Genomic DNA, 21,960 nt, shown 5'->3' on the forward strand with positions numbered 1-21,960 from the left:
CCCAGAACAGCGCCCAGCACAAAGCAGGTGCTTAAGAAATGGTGGCTGGTGGTGACAAAGGGCATGGCTGGAAGTCAGAAGACAGCTGAATCTCCCCATGTGTGTCCATCTTTGGTCACTACTGAGAGAGCCCCAGGGACACAGGATGCCACTCCCTCCCATACCGTCTCCAGTCCTGAGCCCACAGCCCTGCAGAAGAGTTGGGTTTCCAGGTGCCAGAAGCCCCTCATCAAATCTCCCCTTTTGGTGGCCTCCTGGGAAATGCCCCCTCTCTTCTGGACACCACCTTCGGGGGGTTCTGGTGCAGCAAAGTGAGTCAGGACACCCCCGAGCTGAGAGGCTCGTGGCTTCCTCATTTGAGAACGAACAGATTTGCCACTCAGCATCCCTGACTGATGGGAGAAAAGGCACCAGGCAGGTTCCTGTCCTTCAGAGCTCCTGCCCAGACGGGGGCTCTCATGGGGAACCCTCATAGCCACAGTACCCCCAAGCACCTGGACCCAAAACTCAGGGCCCAACTGCACCCAGCCTTGGGCTGAGCACAAAACTGCGATCCACACAAAACCAGCGTTTGTCTTTTTTCTTACCCTTTGTAGGGAGCCCGGGTGGCAAGGGTCCCTGTGCCCAATGCTGTCTTCTTTCTGTAAGGGTTTTCTTACCCGGAGGGCGAAGGGCCTGGCTCTGTGACCCAGTGAGAAAGCCCACGGGTACAGAAGAATCCTGAGACTCCTGGTCGCCGCCTCACGCCGCCCACGCCTCGGCAGCTCTGTGGGACCCGGGATACTACTAGCTCCGAGGACCCCTAGCTGCAGTCAACGCTGAAACAGGCCCCGCGGTGCTGCGCGCTTCCGCGCAGGACTTCGCAATCGAGCGACCCAAGTCGGGGACCCCCGGAGGCAGCGGTTTTCGAGCTCCGGCCGTTGGCACCGCCCGGGCGACATCGTCCAGCCTAGTCCCTTCCACTCCTCCCTCCGGCGCGCGGCCGCCACCGCAGGCACCTAACCCCGCACGCGACCCCGCAGTCAGCAGGTGCGGCAGCCCAGCTGTGTACACGGTCGCCACAGCAACGAGCCACGTCCGGGAGCTGGGGGGGGGGGGGCGTGGCGGTGAGCCTGGGCGCCGAGGACGCCGCTCAGGGCTGCGCAAGGACTGCAGACAGCAGCAGCACACAGGAAACCAGTCTACCCGGAATGAAGGCGGCAGGTAAGCCAGGAAGCGGGGCTTTCGCTAGTTTGCAGCTACGATGGCCGCGCCAGCCCGCTCGCTCCTAGCTCCTTGCCGTACGTCGCAGCGCCACGGTCAGGGCGGGGAGGTGGCGGTCGCCGAGAAGCCGGAGGACCCCGGGGGCACCTCTCGGTGTCCGGTGTCCGCGCACCTGCCGGTCGCACCTGCGGCTTCCTGACGAGCGGTGCGACGTGACGCTCAAGGTCCCGGGGCTCGGCGCTGCGGGCGAGGGGCGAGGGGCGAGGGGCGAGGGGCCGAGCAGTCGGGGCGAAGTTGCCGGACGGAGAAGAGGGCAGCCCTTCAGGCCTTGGAAGGAAAGGCTGAGGCGCGCTGCTGAGGGCTTCGGACAGAGAGGGCAGGGCGCTCGCCTCCCTCCCACCACAGATACCGGAAAATGGACTTGCGGTCCCTCAATGGAGAACAGGTGCCGGCTTCTCACAGTCCGCGCCATGGAAGCGCTTTTCCAAAGCACTGGAGACATTTGTCCGTGCACCTCCCAGTTGCCTGTGCTGGTGTAGAGGTGGAAAATTCACTTTAGGAGTCAGCGCCTGCCCTTGACCCCTACCCTGCCACCTCCTAAGATCTGGGAATGGAAGGCAGACGGCCGCGACTGCCTCAAAGCGGCTCACACAGGCTGCAGGGAGATGGAACTCTTACCCACCTGTTTCCCGCCAGCATGAAGCATGGCGCGGTGCTGGGGGCCTACAGTGAGGCCAGGCTGCTCCAAGCTCGCTTCTTGTTGGGCTTGGGCTGGAAGGCTCTCAGGATCTGTGGATGAACCTGTTTAAAATAAACAATTATGCAGGCATGTTCCTGTCTTCCTTATTTTCTACATGGTTAAGGAAACTTTTCTTCCATATACGAGGGGATGTCAACAAGCTAGTGAAAAATGGAGTTTAAAGACTATAAACCTTACTTCTCAACATAAGCTCCATCCAGTTCACGACGCTTTTCTAAGTGATAACTAAAGAACTCGGATTTTTTTTCCAGATTAGGAAATAAAAACAAGCCAAAGGAGCCAAGTCAGGACAGTAAGATGGATGTCTAATGATTTCCCATAGAAACTCTCAGGAAACTGCCCTTGTTTGGTAAGGGGAGTGAGCAGGAGGGAGTTCCATCACGGTTTCATAAAGCTTTGGCTAACTTTATCAAAACGCTCTAGTGAGCAGATGATGTTCTTTGGCCCTCCAGAAGTCAATAGAAAGAATGCCTTGAATGTCCCCAATGGTGCTGCCATGACCTCTGCTCTTAACCAGTGCACTTTTGCTATCACTGGATGTCTTCCACGTCTTGGGAACCTTTGATTATGCTTTGTCTTCAGGATCCTACTGGTAAGGCCATGTTTCATCTCCTGATACATTTTTTAGAAGAAACTCTTCAGGATCTTGATCCCATTTGTTTTCCATTGAAAGTTTTAATTTTGTCTGCAGCTGATCTGAATGCAATAGTTTTAGCACCCATCCAGCAGAAGGTCTGCTCCACTTCAATTTCTGTCAGAACTGTGTAAGCTGCACCAGTATCTGCCTTTTGTTTCTGCTACTAGTCATCAGTCCTGGTCAGTTAAGACATGCTCAAGTTTTTTGCCTTGCAGACTGATCTGGGTGGTCTGCCATGTTGGGCTTCTTCTTAAACATCATCTCCATTCTTCAAATTACCCATTTGTAAATGTCTGATTTCTCTGAGGCACTGCCACCACAAACTTGTCATAAAGCATTCTTCCACCCAAGCTTCACCATAAATTGGATGTTCTTGTTCCATTTTAGCAGGATTCATGTTGCTTTGATAGTTTCTTCTTGAACTAACATCTTATATGGCTTAGTGCTTCAAACTAGATCCTGCTCACACATGCTGTGTAACTAATCTGAGTTTATTTTGGTGCAATGAAAATTGGTAATCTATGCAGAGTTTTTTCAAAATACACATTTTTCATACTTTTTGTAGGCCCCTTCTATCATTGGGACAATTGCCCACCCCAGCTGAGAGATGTACATATACATGTACACACACACACACACACACATACTAGCTTTTTAAAGACAGTACTTGTAGAAAGACTTCAGGAGTACACGTAGAACACAATGGCGTATTTGTATGTGATGTCTTATGATAAGATGCACTGCCATCTTTAGAAGCTTATGTTCTGATTGGGGGAGGAGATTGTGCATACTTTAAGAATGATTCCATTTAAGGGTTGAGGTTCAAAAATTATTTAGTATATATAAACTGTTACCTGTATGCTGAGATACATACACAACATCAAGAAGTCAATGAAAGTATATACATTATGTTAAGAACAGTGTACAAGGCAATTCAATAATAGTTGCAACATTGTAGCACCAGATAATTTAAACCATTCAGGTCAAATTAATGGAAGCTTAAGGGGAATAAAGAAACATTTGAAGGGGCCAGCCCTGTGGCTCACTTCGTTAATTAATCCTCCTCCTGCAATGCCAGCATCCCACATGGACATTGGGTTCTAGTCCCGGTTGCTCCTCTTCCAGTCCAGCTCTCTGCTGTGGCCCAGGAGGGCAGTGGAGGATGGCCCAAGTGCCTGGGCCCCTACACCCGCATGGGAGACCAGGAAGAAGCACCTGGCTCCTGGCTTTGGATGGGCACAGTGCCAGCCGAAGTGGCCATTTGGAGAGTGAACCAACGGAAGGAAGACCTTTCTCTGTCTCTCTCTCTAACTCTACCTGTCAAAAAAAAAAAAAAAAACATTTGAAGAAGAAAGTCTAAGTGATAAGATAGATCTTGAAGGAACTGAAGGAACATGTATTACGAAACAGAAGTAAAGGTTTTCAGGGAGAGAACACAGTGATGAGAAGCTACGAGTTATAGGTTGAAAAAAGTAGATGTGGAGGACCATATTAAACAGGCAGGAAAGAATTAGGGTCTTACAGAATACTTTTATGTAAATAGTGAAATGAAGGTAATCCCATGGAATAGAGAAGATATCTCTGTATCTGGTAAGCGCACAGTCTGATTACAGGATGCATAGTTGGAAAGAGACAGAAGGTGGGTGTTAGGCCTGGAAATTAAAATATGGGTTAGGACATCCAAGTCCACAAGAGAGTGCCTAGGTTCCAGTCCCAGTTCTGGTTCCCGTTTCCAGTTTCCTAGCAGTACTGACCCCTGGAGGTAGCAAAGATGGCTCAAGAAGTTGGATCTCTGCGTCCCCATATGGGACACTGTTTCACCAACCACGCCAGCTATTACAGGTACATGGGAAGCAAAAGAGCAGACAGGAGCTCTTTCTCAAATGAGTAAGAAAATTTTTAAATGAGATATATAAAAATAGTTAACATTTTAAAATATAGGAAAAGGGAAATCTTCAAGTGAAACATGTAGTCCCTACTTTCCCAATACTAGTGAAAGATTGCACCATGATACTCCCAGCTCCCAAGTGAGTGACCCAGTGGAAAGCAGCTAGGGAAGGCCAAGCTTTGATTAGTACTTCCAGGAGAAGACGGCAGTGAGCATCCTTCTTCCTAGAAAAACATCATAAAGTTCCTTGTACTTGGCAGAGAACCAGACCTTAAGAAGAGACTGAGCCAGACCTGAGAGTTTCTCTCCAGTGTGAGTTCGCTGGTGATAATTAAAGGTGGAACGCTGACTGAAGGCTTTCCCACACTCAATACATTCATAGGGTTTCTCTCCAGTGTGAACTCTCTGGTGTACAATAAACTGTGAGTTGTCACTAAATGCTTTCCCACAATCATTGCACTTATAAGGCTTTTCCCCGGTATGAGTTCTCTGATGTACAATAAGGCTGGAGCTATAACTGAAGACCTTCCCACACTCCTTACATTCATAGGGCTTCTCACCAGTGTGAATTCTCTGGTGTATGATGAGGTGAGAGTTCTAATTGAAGGATTTTCCACACTCCCTGCATTTATAGGGCTTTTCACCTGAGTGAAGTCTCTGGTGCCGAATAAGGCATTTACTCAGATTGAATGCCTTCCCACACTTGCCACATTCAAAAGGTATTTTTTTTTTTATTTTTTGACAGGCAGAGTGGACAGTGAGAGAGAGAGAGAGAGAGAGAGAAAGGTCTTCCTTTTGCCGTTGGTTCACCCTCCAATAGCCGCCACGGCTGGCGCGCTGTGGCTGGCGCATCGCGCTGATCCAATGGCAGGAGCCAGGTATTTATCCTGGTCTCCCATGGGGTGCAGGGCCCAAGTACTTGGGCCATCCTCCACTGCACTCCCTGGCCACAGCAGAGAGCTGGCCTGGAAGAGGGGCAACCAGGACAGAATCCGGCGCCCTGACCGGGACTAGAACCTGGTGTGCAGGTGCCGCAAGGAGGAGGATTAGCCTAGTGAGCTGCGGCGCCAGCCTCAAAAGGTTTTTCTCCAGTATGCATTCACTCATGGACAACAGGCTGAGAGATCTGACTGAAGGCTTTGCCACATTCACTACATGTGTATGGTCGATCCCCAGCATGGAGGCTCTGGTGACGAATGAGACATTTGCTCCGACTGAAGGCCTTGCCACACTCATTACACTGATAAGGCTTCTCCCCGGTGTGGATTCTTTGATGGTCAGTAAGATTTCTGCTGGAACAAAAAGCCTTCCCACACTCATTACACTTGTAAGGTTTCTTACCAGTGTGAAGGACTTGGTGTCGCACAAGATTTTTACCACGACCAAAAGCTGCTCCACACTCCTTGCATTCATAAGGTTTCTCTCCGGTATGGGTCCTCTGATGATCCAAGAGTTTGGAACTCTGATTAAAGGCTTTTGCACATTCACTACATTTATAAGGTTTCTCCCCATTGTGGAGTCTCTGGTGCTGAATGAGATGGGAGCTGTGCCGATAGGTCTTCCCGCACTCCCGGCATTCATAGGGTTTTTCCCCTGTGTGGGTTCTGAGGTGAACAATGAGCTGAGAGCTCTGCCTGAAGGTCTTCCCACACTCACTACACGCATAGGGTTTCTCTCCCGAGTGGATTCTCTGGTGGCCAATGAGGTGGGAACGCCAACTAAAGAATTTGCCACATTCATTACACTGGTAGAACTTCTGTCCCTTCAGGCCTCCTTGATGTTCCTCTGCTTCCTTATAATCCTCACATGTATCTTTTGTGGATTTTTCCTTATCTTTGTGTCTTATTTTGAAGAAGTCACTTTGCAGTCTGCTCCCTTCTTCACTTGAAGGCTGCCCTTCTAGCTTCTCTAAAGTATCTCCACAGACAGCTCCAGGTTCTGATCCCCCAGGAACTACCCCAAACAGTCCCCCTGACATCCTATCAGATGACTCCAATCCTTTAGATAGGTCCTGCTCTGGAGTCAGTTCTGAACTCTCTTCCACGTTCCTACCTGCTGCCAAAAGAAAGAAGAAAACAACTTTTACTCATTTCTTGTGCTGTTGAGGGATCAGAAAGAATCATGAAGATCCCATGGACCTGAAGAAAAGTCACAAAAGCTTCCCGAAGGTTAAGGAATGACATAGTACAGAGAACAAGACAGGAAATAGAAGTGTCTCAATTTTTAATTAAGGTACAGAAAAATAAGGGGAGAGAAGATGGCCAGCAGGATGACAAGAAAGACGGTCAGGAAGACAGTGGAAGGTGAAAAAATGACAGTGAGACAAAGGTTAAGCCAGCACAGTCAAGTGACAATGATGGGGATGGCACTGTGGCCTAGTGGGTAAAACTGCTACCTGTGGCACCAGCATCCCATATGGGTGCTGGTTCAAGTCCAGGGTGCTCCATTTCCAATCCAGCTCTGTGCTAATGCACCTGGTAAAGCAGTAGAGGACAGCCCAAGTACTTTGGGCCCTATACCCACATGGGAAACCCAGAAGAAGCCTCTGGCTCCCAGCTTTGGATTTGCCCAGCTTTGGCCATTGTAGCCATTTGGGGGAGTGAACCAGCGGATGGAAGATATCTGACGTTTTCTAACTCTGCCTTTGAAATAACTCTTTCTTAAAAAGTGAAAATGGTAACTGGAAAGTAGTCTCCAGGACTGAAAAGCATGACATGGCTGGCGCCGTGGCTCACTAGGCTAAACCTCCACCTGCGGCGCCGGTACCCTGTGTTCTAGTCCTGGTCGGGGCACCGGATTCTGTTCCAGTTGCTCCTCTTCCAGTCCAGCTCTCTGCTGTGGCCTGGGAGTGCAGTGGAGGATGGCCCAAGTCCTTGGGCCCTGCGCCTGCATGGGAGATCAGGAGAAGCACCTGGCTCCTGGCTTCAGATCAGCTCAGTGCGCCAGCCGCAGTGCACCGGCCGCAGTGGCCAATGGGGGGTGAACCAACGGAAAAGGAAGACCTTTCTGTTTCTCTCTCTCACACTGTCCACTCTGCCTGTCAAAAAAAAAAAAAAAAAAAAAAAAAAAAAAAAAAGCATGTGATGATCTTAAAGAAGTCACTGTAATGCCAAGTCTCCTTAGTAAACTAAGGATCTCTAAGTTCCTTTCCAACCATGATGCTGTGTGGTTTCCTGCTTTACAGACAACATGTTGCAAGATACAAGAGTGGCAAATATCTTAAGCCAAATATGAAAAAGTGAGAGGAATAAAGATGGGAGTGAGTTGATGGGAAGTCTATGTAAAGAGAATATGGATAGGAAAGTGCACAAAAAGAAGAGATCTTATATGACACGACAGTGACGAAATTTAGAGATGCTATAGGATCAGAAATGCTGGGGACCCATGTTAAAGGGGGCAGAAGAGGAGGTCCAAAAGTGGGAATACCACTGGTCCCCAGAGCACTGGACTGACAAGAAAAGGATTTATTATCATATAACAAGAAAGGCAGCAATAATTTGAAATATGAATTAAAATATCTTTATGGTGTGGGGAGCAACTCGGACTAGACTAAGTTACTGGAATTAAGACTTATTCTATGCATCTGCTCTCCCACAATATGGCGCTGGGAGAGGAGTAAACAACTTTTACACAGCTGCCTCCAGTTCGACCAGTAACCTGCAGGAGCTGATCCTGCTCCTGATTGCAGGAGAGCAGCGTACTCAGCGTGTGGGTAGCAGAGTTGGGATTGGTGGAAGAGGACTATAAAGGAGGAGAGAGACAACATGCACCAGGAACATCTAAGAGGAACACCTGAGGAACATCTGAGCAGCCCCCGAGAGAGCCGGCTGGCAGTGTGCCGCTCCCCTGCAGAAGTGGGGAAAGTGGCAGGGGGGCCCGCCCCTCCACGGAGGTGGAGGGATGGCAGCCAACCCGGGAAGGACCAGCAGCAAACCTGGGAAGGGCCGAGCAGACAAAAAGAACAGCGCAGGGTTTAGTGTCGTTCCTCTGTGAATGGGGGAGCGACATATGGGATCTTGGTTCTCTAGAAAGATAACTTAACATTCACCTTAAATTCTGGTTTTGAATACAAAATATGGGAGAAGGGAGAAATATTGTGGTCAGGATTGGTTCCTAACATGCTGTTTCCTTTCAATCATATCTTAACCAGGGCTATAGTCAACCGGCCACTTAGTATATAGAATGTTAAAGATGGGGGCTGGCATTGTGGCTTATCAGGTAGATCTGCCGCCTGCATCCCATATGGGTGACAGTTCAGTCCCGGCTGTTCCACTTCCAATCCAGTTCCCTGTTAATGTGCCTAGGAAAGCAGTGAAGGATGGGCCGAGTTCTTCGGCCCCTGCACGCACGTATGAGAATTGTTAAGAAGCTCCTGACTCCTGGCTTTGGCCTGGCCCAGCCTTGGCCATTCCGGCAGTGAACCAGCAGATGGATCTCTTTCTCCGTGGACTCTGACTTTCAAATAAATAAATAAATCTTTAAAGTCAGAAAATAGATGGAAGTGTAGTTCAACTACAGTGCAGTCATTAATTTTTGCTGTGGCCTGGGCCAACAGACTGCCTAAACAGGTGATATACAATCGCTGTATCAACCAGAAGCCTTTTCTAATAAAGTTTGGAATAGGAAGTAAGGCAAAATTAAAATTAAGTCAGTTATGAGGCAGAGTATAACCTAAAATGATGCATGCAGCCAATTCAAGGTATTAAGACCCATAGCAAGCAAATATGAAGGATCAGAAAATCTAAATAAGTAGGAAGAGCTATGGTAATTTAACAAAAGATTCAGTGAAGAAATGGGTAGCAGTGAGAGGAGACAGAAAACTTGTAAACAGTTGTACTTCATTCACACTGGAACATTTGGTTTTTCTGTGAGGCTCTTAGGCTGCCTTAGGTCAAGGCCTAATCTCCATGAAGACCTCTGTCCATTAGTTCATTAGTTTGTTCTGGGTTCCTATTCCTTTAAGTCAACAACACATAGCTAGCTCCTTACTCATCCTAACTTGAGTGATTCCCTATTCCTCAGAACTTAAAAAAACACCCTGTCAATCATGAAGTAAAGAGAATGCTAAACTGAGTAATGGATGCAGAATTCACTCTGCTACTTCACCCACATTTGGAAATCTTCATAATAAAAAGTTCGAATACGAATACAGCAAAGAAAATGCACACAGTGCAGACTCCAGGCAACTGGGAAAGAGAGCCATTACACAGCAAGGCCGTGTCATGGCGATTTTCTGGCTTCATGTTCTGGTGCGGGGCCCTCTGACTGAGGGCTGGACCTCTCCAGTTCTCCTGACTGGAGTCCACAGACAGGTCCTCAGACACTGCAGTCTCCTGGGATGACAAGCTTCTATTGCGTGGGAACATCCCCAGTGTAAGAGCAGAGGCATCAGAGATACAGAGCGTTCAAACTCTTGGTGGGCCAAACGGTGGGGAAAGGGAGCTAGGATGATCCATCCCATAGGACAAGTCCAGGGCAGCAGAGTCCACTAACTACAAGTAGGAACCCAGCTCCAGGGAAAGCAGTCAGGAGACCCACAGGTGCTGTCTCAGAGGGGAAGGGCCCTGGGGGTGAGCTCTAGCCATTCTTGGACTACAACATAGGAACTTGGGAAAACAGAGCCACGCAGGCCTGGGGCCTGACCATCTAAAGCACAGTGGCCACTGCTTGGTCTCCTGAGTTCCCTGCTTGGGGAAGCAAGCTGAACTGAGAGAGGGAAGAAGGCTGTGATCAGGAGAAGCCCCACCCTCACCGCGGTAAGATCTATATTCCCACTGAGTTTAGTCAACAGACCCCAGGGAGCTCCACACACACTGACTCTTCTCCTTCTTCCAGAAGGTATAATCCCAAGAGTGCTGTGAATTTTCCCTGGAGGGCTCAGTAGAAAGTCTTCCTCCCAGCGCTCATTCTCTTCAGCCTCTCTGAAGCAAACTGCACTTCTGACCACATTCTCTCCCCATGGCCTCCCCAGCAACTACCACAAGCCTGTTTTCCACCTCACAGCTCATCTTTCTTCCTGCTCCTGTCCTCACTATGGACACTCTTAGAAGTCCAGTCCCTGGTGCTTCCTTCTGTCAATGATCTCACTGACTTTCTCACTTCTCTCATAGTTCTCACTTCTCCCCTCCACACGACACACCTATCACACACTTTTGGTTGCCTATGAGACATTTCATTTTTTTCTGTTCCTTTACTGATTTGCAAAATTCTGTCAAATGACTTTATCATACACCCAAACTCTTCATTCTTCCTCCTCTCCATTTATTTATTTATTTATTTATTTGAGGGAGAGAGAGAGAGAGAAAAGAAGGGCTGGGGCTAGGCCAGGCTGAAGCTGGGAGGGACCAGGTACTTAATTCAGGTCTTACATGTAGACCAATTACTTAAGCCATCACTGGGGTCTCCAAGAGGCTGCGTTAGTGGGAAGCTGGAGTCAGGAGTCAGAGCTGGGGATCAAATCCAAGGACTGTGTTGCTGGAAAGAGGCATTTTATCTGGTAAGCCAAATACCCACCCCACTTCCTTTTGTTGGGAACCCAAGTCCTATGGACCCTTCCATCATAGTGTTTTTCACATCTACACTTTTCCATTCAGCCAGCAACTACCTCTCATCTTTCTACTACCACAGCCTCTTCTATCCATAATGCTCACCAGAGTGAACTTCCTTACATACTAACATATCACTCTCCGATCACCAACGTCTTCCTGGCTTCAACCTCAAAGGCCCTGCACAAATAGAACCCTTCCAGAGCCTACCTTAGGAGGGGCTCAAGAAAACCCCAATATGAAGTTTTTGCTTATATCCTCGCAAATGGCACACTTTTCACTTTTCTAGCTCCTTCAGAATCCTCTGTCATTTTTCATTGAACACCCACAGCTACTTCCTCCATGAAGCACCTCCTTCCTGCTGCAGCACACAGAGATCTTGCTTTTTACCCAGTGATCATCTTTTACAACACCCACATTGCTCACATGTGATGGGGTCATATCCCTGAGGACAGATGTCACTCATATGTATCCTGTGAGATGGCCTCTTACATGTATGAATAATTCCCTACCACAAGATAACAAGCTCTTTGAAAGCAGTGAGAGTATACTGTATTTCTTCGGTCCCCAGCAATGCATTTCCCATGACATGGACTTGACAGAAAATTGCTAACTACATGACTGAAGAAGGAACAGACAAAAATCACTAGGGAAGACAAACAGATGGCAGGGCAAGAGGGATTCCAATAGGTGGGAGATGGACAGATGAAGGAGACTCCTGAGTAGATAAGGGAAGCATGATTTGAGGCCACGGTTCGGGAGATGAGTACCAAGTGCCTATTGTGGTTGGGTGGTGGTGTGCCCCTGGGTCATGAGGCTGCAGGTGGGCTCCAGAGGATAAGCCCCCACTGCAGGGTGAGATATGAGATTCCTCTGCTGTACCAAGAGCTGTCATCTCCTCCACTTCCACTTCCTGGTCCTGTATTGGTGCTGAAACCTAGAGATCGAAATACAATTGGGTCCAAATAGCATCCTTGAAGATGCTGAGCCCAAATCTCTAAGAAGCCTCCTCCAGAAAGCAAACCATGGAAAAGAAGAGTCAGAGTGTCCTTCCAGCCCTAGCAGCTGCCTACAGGAGAGAAACAGTACAGCTTCCTAAGAAGAAAAATTGTCGAGGCAGAATCTAAAGCTTGTAATCCTACTTGCCATTCCTCTGTTGACCTGCTTGGTAGGAACCTGAGGACCAGATTCTATAACCATTTCTACTGTGTCAGATCTTCAGATGCAAATTTGCTTATGAAGAATCATCTATGAGAGGGAGCCAGAAGAGCAATTCAGTACATTCTCTAGGGCCTTAGCCTACAACATGCAGAAGTAAAAGGAATTAAAGAGTGACAGGTGTATATACCTGTATGTGCACAAATAATGTTGTAAAGCTGAGGGCTGACACAATACTTTGGAACAGAAAGCTCACAAACCTTAAGAGTTTTCCCAATTTCACAGGAAACTGTCTCCTTTTCAGAAAAGCTTTACTACACTGACAAAGCAGGGATAGTCTCTCTCAGATTACCTGGTTATATTTTCTATATGGCATATATTAATTGTTTTTTGACAGGCAGTGGACAGTGAGAGAGAGAGACAGAGAGAAAGGTCTTCCTTTGCCGTTGGTTCACCCTCCAATGGCCGCCGCAGCCGGCACGCTGCGGCCGGTGCACCGCGCTAATCCGAAGGCAGGAGCCAGGTGCTTCTCCTGGTCTCCCATGGGTTGTAGGGCCCAAGCACTTGGGCCATCCTCCACTGTACTCCCTGGTCACAGCAGAGAGCTGGCCTGGAAGAGGGGCAACCGGGACAGAATCCGGCACCCCAACTGGGACTAGAACCCAGTGTGCCGGCGCTGCAGGCGGAGGATTAGCCTATTGAGCCGCAGCGCCGGCCAAATTTTTAAATTATATTATTTATGTCCTTATTGTCTATTTTTCCTCCACTACAACCTAAGTTTTTTGATGGAAAGAATTTACCAGTTTTGGCTACTAGCTCTTAATGCTTACCCCCATGTTAGTGTTCCATTAATATTTGCTGACTTTTGACATTTTCTAAAGGTCTTTAGGGTTATATGCAAACTCAGTTTTCAATTATGTACTATATCTCCTCAATAATTTATATAAAAATCAATTAGGATCAGGCAACACTATACTTTAGAAACCTTAAGAAAACCTCAGGGCTGGCACGGTGGCATAGCGGGTAAAGCCTCTGCCTGCAGTGCCAGCATCCCATATGGGCCCCAGTTTGAGACCTGGCTGATCCACTTCCTATCCAGCTCTCTGCTATGGCCTGGGAAAGCAGTGGAGGATGGCCCAAGCCTTTGGGTCCCTGAACCCGTGTGGGAGACCCAAAAGAGGCTCCTGGCTGCTGGCTTTGAATTGGCATAGCTCTGGCTGTTGCGGCCAATTGGGGAGCGAACCAGCAGATGGAATACCCTCCCCCTTCTCTCTGTTTAACTCTGACTTTCAAGCAAAATAAATAAATCTTTAAAAACAAAACAAAACAAAACAAAACCTCAGAGCATAGACATTTAGTTTCTAACCCTTGCTTCCTGTTACCTAACTAGCCCTTAACAATCTCATGGTTATATTTTTTCACCAGCAGTTGGAGCAGAAAATCAAAACATTAATTAAATAGAGCATATTTACAAGCTCACTCACTGTGGCATGTTCAGAGCACAAATACAGGTAAAATATACCTTCTTCCATAAACTGTGCTGGACTTGCCGTTTTTGGGTTACATATACTGAGATTTTAGGGACTTTCTCTGTTAATATATTTATCACTAGTAGTGGTAGAACCAGAAGCTCCCCAGGGTGTGAGGTCCCCAGCTTCTCCACTAGGCAGTTATTAATAAATCAGTTACAGCTCTTCAACACAGCAGCTGTGCATATTAATTAGCAGAAGGCAGAACTAAACTGCACTGTGGTAACAAACTTGTAATTCACTGACAGTTCCTGTTCATTATCTAGGACTCAGACTCAGGTTTCCTTTCCTTTTAGGCATGAAAACCTCATTTCAATTCTCATTCTAGAATGGCATTCGTCATATGGCACTAGGGTATAGTTGGTGACCATCTGGCCCATGGGCCATTTAAGGTCCACAAAATCACTTGGTCTGACCCTGCCAAAGTAACTGTTGGTGGGACTAGAAATTCAGTGAATCTACAGCAGGCTAATTTTTAAGTTAATAATTTTGTATGGCCCACGAGTAATGTTATAAAAATCCAAATGGCCCTTGGTAGAAGAAGGGTTCCCCAGTCCTGCACTTGAGAAAATCAAGTGGCTTAGAACCTAGTAAGGTGGAAAACCCCAGCCTTCACATTTAGTGGTAATCCGCAAGGACATATATTTTAGGCTAAACCTTGTGGACAAAACAGTACTTACTAGACCTGTCCTCGCTGGTGAGTTAATTAACCTCCCCGTGTTCACCTCACTTGCCAAATGGATATAATGATTACTGTGCTGCCTGATCTGTAAGCCTGGACGGAGCTAAGACACAGGATAAAAAAAAAAAAAAAAGCCATGTTGTAAATCACTCAATTCTGCAACCAGCAAGGATAACTCTATACCCCCAACCTAACCCCAAGTGCACCCCTGTCCATGCCCTTCAGCTGCAGTAAAGTGGCTTCCTCCTGCTGAGCAGAATGAATCTGATTTGCACTGATCCTCCTTGAACTCTTCCTGAAAAACTGTCATGGAAAAGCTTGCTTATTCACACAGCCTTTTTTAAAAAAAATTTTTTTTGTTTTATTTTTTCACACAGGCTTTCAATCAACATTTTCAGAACTCCTACAAGGAAAAACAGTCCTGCCCTCATGTTTTGATTTCAGAAGAACACTGATAGTAGTGGAGGAGCAGGAAATGGAGTCAGTGTATTGACTCCTAGGCATTGACTCTTTGGCCTGCTCCAGCTCCGGCTGTTGTGGCTAATTGGGAGAGTAAACCAGAGTATGGAGGACTTCTCTCTCTCTCTCTCTAACTCTGCCTTTCAAATAATAAACAAATAAATAAGAAAGTAAAATGAGAAAAGATTTTTTAAAAAAGCAGTGAGTAAAATGATATAGTGGGGAATGGAGCATTTGGTACAGCACTGAAGACACCGCTTGGGGCATCCTCATCACCTACTGGAAAGCCTGAGTTCAAGTCCCAGCTCTGCTTGATCCCAGCTTCCTGCTAATTCAGACTGTGGGAGGCCACAGTGAGGCACAAATAGTTGGAAAGTCCCTCGTGGAAGATCCAGATTGAGCTCCCAGCTCCTGGCTTTGGTCTGGCCAGTCTCCAGCTGTTGTGGGCACTTGGGTAATGAAAAACAGATGGAAAAACCATTTCTCTGCCTTTCACATGAATAAAAATAATCTTAAAAAAAAAAAAAAAGTATGCTGGGGCCAGCGTTGTGGCATAGTGGGTAAAAGTGCTGCTTGCACTTACGGGTGCCAGTTTGTGTCCTAACTGCTCCACTCCCGATCCAGCACCCTGCCAATGGTCAACAGCAGATGGCCCCCTGCACCCACAAGAGAGACCTACCTGGAAGAAGCTCCTGGCTCCTGGCTTCAGCCTGGCCCAGTACCGGCTGATTAGGCCATCTGGGGAGTGAACCAGTGGATGGAAGATTTGTCTTCCTCTCTCCCTCTGCTGTAACTCTTGCAAATAAACAAATCTTTTTAAAAAAGGACATGCTGGGTGTTTGGGAAATTCTATATACTAGTTTTCCTGGTAAAATGCAAGGGGATCCCTTTCTCTGGCCAGGAAGCAATTTGAGACTCATTAGGAGGAACTAATGTGTCACAGCACGATAGTCTCTTGATGTGTTAACTTGGCACTAATCAAACACTAATCCAGCTGTTGCTGAGAAGTATTTTCTAGATGTGATTCAAGCCCATAATCAGTTTACTTTAAGTAAGGGAGATTATCCTAGATAATTATACAGGGGAGGGAAACCTTTTTACTGCTAAGGGCCATTAGGATATTTCTTACATCATTCACAGGCCATATAAAATTATCAGCTTAGAAATTAGCTTGCTATTGATTTACTGAATTTCAAGTCCTGCCTGCAGTTCTCCTGGCAGAGCCAGACCAAATGATTTTGCAGGATTTATGTGGCCTGGAAATTCCCTACCCCTGTATGATGGATGGATGAAAGGGCCTCAATCAGCTGAAAGGCCTTAAAAGCAGGGGGCAAAGTTTCATGAAAAAATTCGGTCTCTGCACTGCAGCTTCAGCTTGTACCAGAGTTCCAGCCCTTCCCTGATGACTTGTCTTGGGGATATTTGACTTGCCTCGGCAGTCTTACAATCACATAAGCCTCTTTGTTTTAATACCACTGTATGTACTCCAGAAAGTTCCTAGAGGGGCAGGTGTTTGATGTAGTGATAAGGATGCCCACATCCCATATTGCAGTGCCTATGTTTGAGTCCTGATCCCAAGTTCCTGCTAATGCAGACCCTGGGAGGCAGCAGGTGATGGCTCAAGTAGTTATGTCTCTGCCATCCATACTGGAGACCTGGAACAAGTTCCCAGGTTCCTTCCAGCTTTGGCCTGGTCCATCTCTGGCCTTTGCAGAAATCTGGAGGGTGAGCTAGCAGATGGGAGCTCTCTATCTTTCTTTCAAATAAATAAATAAAAAATTAGGAAAAAATTGTGGGAAATTAAAAGAAGTTTATTTTGGTATAAAAATATTTTGAAACCTATGGGTAGTTTTTTTTGATAATACACATTTTTCATGAGCTTCTCAGGATCTGGCATGTGAGTATACACACACACACCCCAGCCACACCCCTGCTCCCTATCTCCTACTCCTTATGTCCTACTGCTTCACAGAGCCACTTATCCTTGTGGTTCTAGAAGCTGGATTTTCCAATGTATCATACTGCTACCTCTTTACAACTTTTCTTCTAGTTTGCGTTATCTTGGCTTTAAGTTTAATAGAAACCCAGGAAATAGGGAAACTGAAATTAGGGAGACAGAAGTTGGACTTGGAGAGCTAGCAAAAGGAATAGGCCCAAAAATGTCACCTCTCAAAAGGAACCTAAGAGGCAGGAAGGGAGAGAATCCACAGCAAGGAGTCATGAGAGCTTCCCAAATGAGCACCTGTGTTATGAGCAGGCCCCAAGACCCTCCTCTCCCTTCCCTCCCATTCTAACTACCATGCAGATGTCCTGCCTACCTGGAATGCTTTGTGGATCTGTAGGCTACCGGTAGGCTCACATACAGTGTTTTACAGAATGATGATTCACAGAGCTTAGCCGAGTTGTCTTTTTTTTCTAATGCCCTGGAGCACAAAACTATTTCCCCTCCATCCATAAAGCAGGTTAAGAAACCCTACAGACAGACTGTCCTAGAATCTGGGGAATGGAGAATGCCTGTTTCCAGGCTAATCCAAACACCAGAAAATAGTTCCAGGTAGTGTTCTAGACTTAACTTCTCACCTCTCCTGGTCCACTGAAGTGTCTGTGGAAATCTTCAACGACAGCCACAGCCTCACCACTCTCGGGGCGATGCAGCCACACCCACGTCTGCAGCTCCCCAGGCAGGATGCTCAGGAACTGCTCCAGCACCAGCAGCTCCAGCATCCGTGCCTTGGTATGTACCTCTGGCCTCAGCCACCAGTGGCAGAGCTCCCGGAGCAGGCTCAGTGCCTCCTGTGGCCCAGACATCTCGTGGTAACCTAACTGCCTGAAGTGCAGCCGGAAAATTTCAGACAGGAGGGTGGTTCTTCTGGAGACTGCAGCCCTGCTCCTGAGTCTGGCTCCCTGGCTCCTGCTTCACAGTCAGGTGCTCCTCCTGCTTCTGGAAAACAGTGCTCCAGGGGCTAAGACCTAAAGTTCCCCTGCCACTGGTGGTCACTGTGACCCCTCAGAGAGGCTTGTTCCTGCAGCAGTTGGTCCAATTAAAATCATGGTCTCAGGAACTGTTTTTCAGGATTGTAGAAGGGGGCAATAGGAGTTATCACCTGCAGAAATATCAAAAAAGAAATCAGGGTCCCAAAAGTGTTCAGCCTCAAGCTGGTAGCAACAGATGCTTCACTGAGTTAAAAAGCAAAGTTTCAAGGAAAAAAAAAAAAAAAACAAAGAGTACAACCAAGGAAGGTCTTTCTTGGCATCTCTGCAAGTAGAAAATCATCTCTTAAAATTTTCAGTGGTTAGGGTTGGTGCTATGGCATAGCAGGTAAAGTCACTGCCTGCAGTGCCAGCATCCCAAATGGCTGCTGGTTCGAGTCCTGTTTACTCCATTTCCAATCCAGCTCTCTGCTGTGGCCTGGGAAGGCAGTACAAGATGGCCCAAGTGCTTGGGCCATGCACCCATGTGGGAGACCTGGAAGAAGCTCCTGGCTCCTGCCTTCAGACTGGCCCAGCTCCAGCCATTGCGGCCATCTGGGGAGTGAACCAATAAGATCGAGGACCTCTCTCTGCCTCTGCCTCTCTATAACTTTACCTTTCAAATAAATAAGTAAATAAATAAATCTTAAAAAAAAAAAAACAACAAACAACTTTCAGTGGTTCTCTTTCTTCCAGGCTGAAGTCTAAATGTCTACACCTAGCATTGGGAGCCCTTCACAACCCAGGCTTAGACTTCGGGTCCAGCCATTTTTCCTACCACTCTCCCCAAGCACTCAGGCCAAACATTCTTTAACATAGAACATGGAAGAGATCCCAAAAGAAAGTACTAAACTGTCATTTGACTCCCATTTAACGTATGTAATATAATGTAAATTAAGATATAGTAGTGTATACCTGTTTTACAAATAAATCTTTGTTGGAATCCCATGCTTAAAACCTCATCTGCTAGAAATGAACAAGTTTTGAGACTAAAGCTCTCGATACACAGGTAGAGTTCAGTCTTCGTTTTAATTTTTCCTTTTTTTTTTTTTAATTCATTTATTTATTTGAAAGGCAGAGTTACAGAGAGAGGCAGAGGCAGAGAGATCATCTTCCATCCACTGGTTCATTCCCCAAATGACTGCAACAGCTGGGACTGAGCCAGTCCTCAGCGTATGAGGCCACACCTCAGGCACATTAGCAGGGAGCTGGATCAGAACAAGATGGCCGAAGTGCTTGAGCCCCAGCCATTCATGTGGGAGACCTGGATGGTGTTCTGAGCTCCTGGTGGCCACTGAGGCCAACTGGGGACTGAACCAGTAGATGAAAGATTTTCTTCTTTCTTTGTCTCTCCTTCTCTATCACTCTGCCTTTCAAATAAATAAAAATAAATCTTAAAAGTGTCAACACTTTTTCTACTGGACTCACTTCCCTCAGAAGGCTTTGCTGGTGTCTCCAGGCTTCAGCGGTTATCACCTCAGGGAGCCCACAGCACGTCTTCCATCCAAACCTCTGTAAGAGCACTGCTCACACTGTAACTGTCTCCCCCGTTTTCCCGAGCTCTCCAAGGGCAGAGCTGGCTTCCAGGCACCTTTGTACACATGTAGTGCATGGCACGTGGGGACACATATTTGGTAAAGGGAACGAAGGTGGCTCATTTAGCTGACACCGAAGTGGGGGGAAACTGTAATCCAGTTTATCTACTGTAAAATACTCTTGGCAAAATCAGCAGCTTACTGGGTGCTTGGGCATGTGTGCTGTGCTTCCAACTCACTATTCATCCCCAGGTCCCTGGGTCAGCAACTTCTTCCTGGGCCTCAACTGTCTTTTTTTTTTTTTTTCCCCCTAAAAAAGAGAGCAAAGATGGATTTAAAAATAACCTGGGGACTCTGATCCCACCCACATAAGAAGTGCTGGCCTTAGCGCCGCGGCTCACTAGGCTAATCCTCCGCCTAGCGGCGCTGGCACACGGGGTTCTAGTCCCAGTCGGGGCGCCAGATTCTGTCCCGGTTGCCCCTCTTCCAGGCCAGCTCTCTGCTGTGGCCAGGGAGTGCAGTGGAGAATGGCCCAAGTGCTTGGGCCCTGCACCCCATGGGAGACCAGGAAAAGCCCCTGGCTCCTGGCTCCTGCCATCGGATCAGCGCGGTGTGCCGGCCGCGGCGGCCATTGGAGGGTGAACCAACGGCAAAGGAAGACCTTTCTCTCTGTCTCTCTCTCTCACTGTCCACTCTGCCTGTCAAAAAAAAAAAAAAAAAAGAAGCAAAAAAAAGAAGCGCTGGCCTTTTCCTGCTTCCTTGCCATCTCGAATGCACAACAGCCTAACTCCAGTGGATTCCGGCGTTTACAAGTCGCACCTCACGTCTGACATTCTGGGCCTGGGTCTGACCCTCTGCCTATCGTCTCCCAGGGCCAGGCTGGGCAAAGAGCCACCTCCACTTCGTGTTACACCAGGTTCTTGCGCCGCTCACCTGCCCTGCTCTTCGCTGTGCCCGCCTCCTTGCCAGGCACGGCTGGTCAGAGAAATGGGACAAAGAGGTCTACACCGGGCGGCCTCACGGCGTCACGGGGACTGCGCGACCCGCGGGGGCCAAGGCCAAGCGAGCTCCGGGCCGGCGTTAGCGACCCTCGCTGAGGCGCCCCTGCCACACTGTGGCCCACAAGCGGCCTCAGAAACGACTCCGAACACCTCCTAGGCTCGCAGAAACGAAAACAACATCCGCGCCGGAAGCGACATGACCCCCCCACTTCCGGCCCGTGCAGGATCCCGGAAGTCTCGTCGCAAAGGTGGGCGCGCGGGGGCGGGACCCTGGGCGCCAGGACCCTCTCCCTCCGCGACAGGCGCGGGGCGGGGCTTCACGCGACGCCTCCGGGCCCCTGCCCCGCCCCGGCTCCCCCCGTCCCGCTCTGCCCCTTCCTCTCCCAGCGACCTGGGAGAAATACCTAACTTGTAAGCCCGTTTCCCCAACTGGAAAATGCAGAGCCCAGCCCGTCTCTCATCCGGCTGGGGCCCATGAATGGGGTCACGTAGGGACACTGCCTAGCCAAAGGTCAGGCATATTCTGAGCCTTCTCTCTGCTGTGCCAGGTCTGGTGCTCAGTCCGAGTCTGGAGGAGAGACTGTGCTATGCGGCAACAGAACTGTGGTTAATCTCTGCGAAGACGCAGACACCGCGTTCTGGTGTCCAAGGAAAGGCCAAGGAGCAGGTAAAACGTGGGAAGATGCAGTTGTCCGGGCTGATGTGTGGGAGACACGTGACTTTGCCTATGGACGTAGGATGTGAGCAGCTTCCTGCTGCTAACGTGATTGAGCAGGCACTGTAAGCACAGCCTCAGTGGGTGTAATGGCAATGGGTGCAGCCCAGAGCTTTAGATGAGCCATTTTCTGATGGAGTTATCCATGTATCTTTATGCATCTCACTGTAGCCCGGCAGGTGGGTCCTTTACAGGGTGCAAAGTAACCAGTCTCTTGAGCCTTCCAGAAATCAGCTCTTGGGTCTACCTTTGGTCCTGACATGCTCCCCTCTTGTATCTGCACAGGCCAGCATAGAGACAGAGACATCGGAAGTCCTGCTGCACAGTTCTCACAGGCTTGAAAGGGAATACCTTAGAGCAGTCTTTGTCCACAGAGCCTTAAGGCAACCTCCTGACATCAGTTTCTCCTCTGCATTTGGAAGTATCAGAAAGAAGTCACAGTTACCCGGGCCTAGCCTCTGACTAGGTGTAGCCCACTGGTGCACCAAAGCCGCCAAGGCTGAGTTTTTGAGCAGGAAATCTCTTAAGGCCAGGCCAAATGCTGTCCAAATTTACTTGACCGTGTCTGATACTGCAGTTCTGGCTGCCTGCTGCATGAGAAATGAGGATCCGAGACCAAGACTGAGTTATTTTTGTTCCTTAGGGCTGCTTCATGCTCAGCTGGTTGGTTTTCATTGTGAGGGCCTGGCCATCTGGGCGGTGTGTCTAGACAGCAGAGGTATTTCTGTGTCCAGCATTGTGGGCTTAATCTATCACTGGCTTGGGCAAGACATGCACCATGATGCCTCCCCAACAGCACCTTGGGGCACCTACATTGGTGCCAAAGACAACCCCAGAATGCCTGTAGGCATCCTGTACCCCACCCTGACCTCCCTTAG

At 48.3% G+C, this 21,960-nt stretch overlaps 2 protein-coding genes and 1 long non-coding RNA gene across 20 annotated transcripts in view; 1 reads left to right on the forward strand and 2 right to left on the reverse strand.

The window, feature by feature from the left end:
* LOC100344656 (kinesin-like protein KIF9) overlaps positions 1-20,431 on the reverse strand; it is a 79,448-nt gene extending 59,017 nt beyond the window's left edge. For 9 of the 18 annotated variants that reach the window (XM_008260351.4, XM_008260349.4, XM_051852583.2 and 6 more), the window contains exons 1-3: positions 17,442-17,524; positions 1,886-2,004; positions 588-1,733 (exon numbers count right to left, since the gene is read on the reverse strand). The gene's annotated coding sequence lies outside the window, so the exon portion shown is untranslated. Of the gene's footprint in view, positions 1-587; positions 1,734-1,885; positions 2,005-17,179; positions 17,299-17,441; positions 17,525-19,568; positions 19,677-20,299 lie in introns of those variants that run through there. The other 9 variants (XM_051852591.2, XM_017343720.3, XM_051852590.2 and 6 more) reach the window with 5 other exon arrangements.
* On the forward strand, positions 1,101-15,688 carry LOC138844136 (uncharacterized). The gene is made up of 2 exons (XR_011379644.1): positions 1,101-1,203; positions 14,780-15,688. It is a non-coding gene; the product is annotated as an uncharacterized lncRNA (long non-coding RNA).
* Positions 4,591-10,758, reverse strand: LOC100342447 (zinc finger protein with KRAB and SCAN domains 7-like). Its single transcript, XM_070051041.1, is given in 3 exon segments — positions 4,591-5,190; positions 5,552-6,543; positions 9,695-10,758. Coding segments are annotated over 3 exon segments (1,671 nt in total). The 5' UTR covers positions 9,855-10,758; the 3' UTR covers positions 4,591-4,671.
* Positions 20,432-21,960: the final 1,529 nt, after the last annotated feature.

The sequence above is a fragment of the Oryctolagus cuniculus genome, chromosome 10, assembly GCF_964237555.1.
Source record: "Oryctolagus cuniculus chromosome 10, mOryCun1.1, whole genome shotgun sequence".
In the NCBI taxonomy this organism is placed as follows: Eukaryota; Metazoa; Chordata; class Mammalia; order Lagomorpha; family Leporidae; genus Oryctolagus; species Oryctolagus cuniculus.